The sequence below is a fragment of the Neopelma chrysocephalum genome, unplaced genomic scaffold, assembly GCF_003984885.1.
Source record: "Neopelma chrysocephalum unplaced genomic scaffold, ASM398488v2 Primary Assembly neopelma1_347, whole genome shotgun sequence".
In the NCBI taxonomy this organism is placed as follows: domain Eukaryota; kingdom Metazoa; phylum Chordata; class Aves; order Passeriformes; family Pipridae; genus Neopelma; species Neopelma chrysocephalum.
In genome coordinates this window covers 1,518,163-1,523,457 of record NW_020898011.1, presented here as the reverse complement: position 1 = coordinate 1,523,457, position 5,295 = coordinate 1,518,163, and the positions used below count along the sequence as shown (strand labels likewise).

At 55.3% G+C, this 5,295-nt stretch overlaps 1 protein-coding gene across 1 annotated transcript; it reads right to left on the bottom strand.

Annotated features, from left to right (window-relative positions):
* Positions 1–2,999: 2,999 nt before the first annotated feature.
* On the bottom strand, positions 3,000–5,059 carry NKX1-2 (NK1 homeobox 2). Its single transcript, XM_027705648.1, is given in 5 exon segments — positions 3,000–3,568; positions 4,541–4,781; positions 4,783–4,908; positions 4,911–4,994; positions 4,997–5,059. Coding segments are annotated over 5 exon segments (1,083 nt in total).
* Between the last annotated feature and the right edge of the window lie 236 nt (positions 5,060–5,295).

Below are 5,295 nucleotides of genomic sequence, written 5' to 3'. Positions count from 1 at the left end.
GAGATGCCACCCACTAGGTCAGGTTGCCTGGGAACAAAGGAGGCTACTAACTTCACTGTTCTCTCTGGAGCATTTCAATTCAAAGCTCTTTTAATTTAATATAGAGGCATTCCTTACTTTTCACACGTAGGATTTACTTGTGATTCCCCTTAACATCTATATTCAGCTGTGAGTAAAGTCAATTTTTGTCTATGCCTGAAAATATTGCACAAATCCCTATTCAGAATTGTTAGAGATAATGGATACTCAGTGGGGCATTTCCAGAGGTGTTACCAGTGCGAATGGCCTAATCTGGGCAAAGTGGTGTTTGACAGTGGCTGCTGCCTCCAGGACTGCTTGGAATCACAGCTGTAATAAGTGCCCAGTCACCACATCCCTAATGAGAAGCCAGAGCTCACCCTCCCGAGCAACTCCACCTCGACAAAGCAGGGAGGGAAGGGTCTGTCCAAAGGGCTTGGAAGCATTTAGCCAGAAAAGCTCTGGTGGCCTGGAATCAGAGCTGGAAAATCTGCATTTCCATTGACATGCATTTCCCTAACAATACTGTGCAGAGGTACAGGTCATGTAAAGTGGGGACCATGACAGATATAAACTGTAATTAACTGTAAAAAAATTCAGGGAATCTGGGTTAGAAGTGACTAGACAGAGTGGTAGAATAAAAAGTCTGGAGTTTCTTGCATAGGAATCGAGATTTCCTATAAAGTTAATGTAGTTTTGGAAAAGGCAAAATTGCTGGCAAAGCAGAGCCTTGAAAGGTTTATGAACAGCAAAAAAACACATCTCAAAGGAGGAGGCAATTTATACTATTTGTTTATTTTGATTTGTAACATTCCCTACTTTTGTTGGGTTTTTTTTGCTATGCTTTACACTTCTTAAGGAAAAGAACTAATCATATGACCATAAGAGGGCACAAGTCTTTTTTACACCAGAGATTTGAGTACACTGTGGGTCACCAGCCATTTCATGCTCTGGGAACCTCTTAGAGTGACAGCCAAATGATATCAAGACCTGGTTTTTTGCATGCACAGTGATGGCAATCACAAGTAGGAGGTCACAAATAGTCAAGAGGGTTTAGGTCTGGTTAGTCCTAACCAGAGGCAGAGAAAATGGACTGGATGAGCTTGCTGGAACACCTTTCCTTCCTGCAGGGCTTGAGCTCTTAATTGCCCCCAGGCAGCCAGAACAGACAGATGGTTTGTTAGCAGTGGTGGATCCTGGTGGCTTGGACACCTGAGACTGCTGATCCACTGGCCAGAAAGGAAGGCAGCTGTGGATGTACAGTGAGGGGCTAAAACAACCCCATCTTTTGTAACTCTAATTTAAATTAGAGATAAAAAGTTACTTTAATTAGCCTGCAAGTAAACACATTCGTACAGCAGTTATGACTTCCAAACCAGTGACCTGAGGTGAACCTCATGTTCTGTTAATAGCTCTGCAAATCATTGAGAAGACACTGAGCACCTCCTCTTCTGTGTGGAAAGACAACTCAGGTTGCTTCAGCTGGCTGAGGCCTGCTCTTGTGGGTCTCACACCTCCATTCCCTGAAAATCTGGAAGTGGGGGAGGTTTTTGCAAGAGATGGGTGTCCCATGAACCCCCTCCTTGCAGCCAGCCCAGAGGAGATGAGATACCACCCTCAGCCACTGACACACAACACAGGGTACTGTCAATGTCCACACAGATGGGCAACCAGTCCACAAAGCAGACACTGCTTCACCCAAGTACAATTAAACACAATTAAACGGGGAATAATTTAAAAAAAACCTTTTTATTTAGACCAACACAAGAAGAGCTAGATAGGATTTATGAGCTAAGTTTTTTGGTCGGAGAGCCAATGTGTACTTTAAAGCATCATCAGAGACCAAGAAGATACAGTCTTGAACACCATGTTGTAATAATTTGTAAAACTGCATGAGACAGATTTTTTTAAACCAATTACTTCCCGTCCATTCAGAGACAGATAAGCCCCCAGCTAAAATTCCTTTTCATTCCAGTGCTTGTAAAGATGAAGATGAAATGTGATTTTCCTTCTAACAAATGCTCCAAAAAGCAAAACCAGAAAAAGCACTTGTTTCTCTGTTATGGAAAATAGGTCTCGGCATGCTGCAAATTCTGTGTTTTACTTACTTTCTACCACAAATGCCCCCTCATTAAAGAAATGAATACTGTAATCATTTTCTCAGATTTATGTTTTCTTTTCTGCCTCATTTGGCACTAATGCTGTGTTATTACAAGAACAACTGTTCGCTGCAAAAAGAATGATCTTTAGACTTCTCATCCAAGACCTTTGAAGTCACTGGGAATGAACTGCAAAGAAAGGCAGGGAGGCCGTGGACATGAGCAGCAGTTGAATCCTTTCCCACTGACCAGGCAGATTTTCTTCTTGTTGCCTGATGACACAGAGCTGCAGTTTCCTCCCCCTTCTCAGACAAAAACTCTCCTCCAGGTAGAGGCTTGCAGTTTTCAGAAACAGTAATAAAACGTGGGTCAAACAGGGTGCAAACAAGTCCCACGAGCAAATTCAGAGCCTGGGAACATCTTCACTGATGAGCGTCCCTGGGATTTGAAACGGCCATGTGCACCATCATCAGGATCAGGATCACAGCAGTGGTAACGAGTGCCACAGCTCCCGAGCCCTCGAGGGTTGAGACATGTGCTGGCAAGCCAAACGGCTTTAACAATGAACTTGGAGAAGAATCTGGAGGGAATTAGTGTCAGGCATGTGTAAAGAGGGTTACTTTTCCCATCTCCAACACCTATAATTACATCTCAAACGTGCTAATAAAATCCAGTGGTTACAGTGGTTTTTTTTTTTCCTCTGTGTCAAAGTTAAGCATGCTGCCGTGACGCCTAAGGAAAAAAAAATCAACTTTCTTACACTTCCAATCGCCATGCAATCACCAGAAGCGATGACGGCTGGCTCAGAAGGGCCGAGGTGCGCTCCTGGCTCCCGGGGGCTGGGCTCGGGAGCGGCCCGCCGCCCCCCCCGCCCTGCTCCGCTCAGAGGTGCGGGGCGTAGAAGGGGCCGAGGTACGCGGGGCCGAGGAAAGGGGCGAAGGGGCCGGCGCCCAGCGGGAAGGGGGCGGCCGGCGGCACCAGGACGTTGGCGGCGGCGTAAGAAGGGAAAGTCTGGAAGGGCAGGGCGGCGGGGCCCGGCGGGCTGGGGCTGCCGCCTCCCCCCGCCGCCGCGGGGGATGCTGCGGGGGCCGCGCCGTCGGCGCCCGGGTGCTGCTTCTTCCACTTGGTGCGGCGGTTCTGGAACCAGATCTTCACCTGCGTCTCGGTGAGGCTGAGGGACAGCGCCAGGCTGAGGCGCTCGCAGACCGACAGGTACCGCGTGGCTCGGAACTTGTTCTCCAGGGCCACCAGCTGCTCGTAGGTGAAGGCGGTGCGCGCCCGCCGCGGTTTCCCGCAGCCCGGCTCCGCCCGCCGCCGACGGGCGCCCCGCGGCGAGCCCGGCTCCTCCGGCCCGGGAGAGGGCCCGCTCCCGGTCCCGTCCCCGCTCGGGTCCTCCTCGTCGCGGTCCTGCCCCGCGTCCTCGGCGCCGCTCTCCGCCGGGCCGTGCGGACCTAGGCGAGATGGCAGCGCTCGTCAGAGGGAGCGCACCCTCCTCCCGTCACCCCTCCCCGCTCCGAACCCCGGGCTTCTTCTCCGCCATTCCCCCCCCCCCCCCCCCCATCCAGCGTGGAAATATAAGGGCAATCATTAAAAATAAAATAAAAGGGAGAAAAACCCTGCCCGCCGTGCGAGAGGAGCCCCCCCGCGCTCCACCCCCCCACCGCTGTGCCACCGCATCCGCGGCGGGGAGGGGTGAGGCGTCGATATGGATTTCTTACCAATTAAAAAAGAAGTTATTAAAGTCCCCTTCTGAAGCGAAATAAATCCCCTCCCCCCTCCCCATCCCCGCGCTAATGGAGTTTCAGATTTGCGAGGGCCAGATCGATAGATGTCATCTATTAAAGGTAAGTTTTAATCGAACAATATTAGGATCAGGCCGGGGGAAGGAGGTTTGAAGTGGGCACCTGCAAGCTGCGGGCAGGAGATAGGCGGGAGTCGGTAATAGGATATCGATCACCAGGAGCTAAGGCATCCTCCGGTGGGGACGGGCTGAGCAATTACCCAGCCGGCCGTCCCGCGGGCCGGGGCAGCCGACCACTCCCGCCCCGGGGAAGGGGTGCGCCCGGGGGCCGCCCTTCCTCGTGGACAAAAAAAACCCCACACAACCAAAACAAAAACGTGCAGTGCCCCAGTAAGAGCCGCGGTCCGTCCGGAGCCGGCACGGGGCGGCGGCGGCGCGCCCTGGGATGCGCCGTCCTTGTCGGGCGGTAGAGGATGCCCCGCACGCCAGGAGCCGTGGAGGACACACGGATACTGAGAACTTTTCCCTTTGCATCATCGAGACTAAAAATCCAGTTCCAGCCCCCCCTTCCCTCGCTCCTGCGGGAGCCCCGCCGGGCGCGGGGGCCGGGGGTCCCCTCTGCCGGCGCCTCCACCTGCGCGCCCCGCCAGCGCCGGACGGAGAAACTCGAGCGCGTTCCTACCATGTGCTTCTAGTTTATTCCTCCCGCTGCCGGGAGCAGCAGCGTCCTTTCCTACTTCAACTCTTCCCAAACTTTTCTCCCGCTCGCCCGAGCGGGGGGCGCTGCCCCAGCTCCCCGCGGCCGGTTCGCGTCTCCTGCTGAATTTCTGGGGATCCAGGATGTCTAAGATGGAGAAGGAGATTTTATGATGGATGGGGGCCGCCTTGGCCCCGCGGTCCGGGCATTCCGGCATCCCACCCCACCCTCCGCGCCTCCCGGAGACCTGCTGGCTCCCAGCGCTGCCGGGCGCGGAGCGGGGCCGCTCCCGAGCCGCAGCCTCGGCGCTGGCGGCGCGGAGTGAGCGGCGGGAGGAGGGTCGGGCGGGGAGGCGGAGGGGCCGGCGGCGGGGTGGGGGCAGAGGAGGGGGCAGCGCAGCCATTGGCACGCCGCCCCCGCGCCCCCTCCCCGCCGCGCTGGCTCCGCGGGGGCGCAGCGAGCGCCTCCCTCCATCCCAACCTCCCGGCGACGGGGTTTTCCCATCACCTGCCCCGGGATGAGAAGGGGGGGGAACGCGCAGCGAGGTGGGCCAGGGGCGGCCAGGAGCCCGCCGGGTCTTCCGCCAGCGCAGGGATGCGGCTGCACTCGCAGCCCGCCGGCAGCTGCCCACCCCCGGGTGTGGAGAGCCCCTCGGCTGCTCCTGTCCCCCCACCGTCAGCTGACACACCTGCAGCTCCCCGCTCAGTGCCGGCCCAGCGGGGTGACCCTCGTGTTCAGAG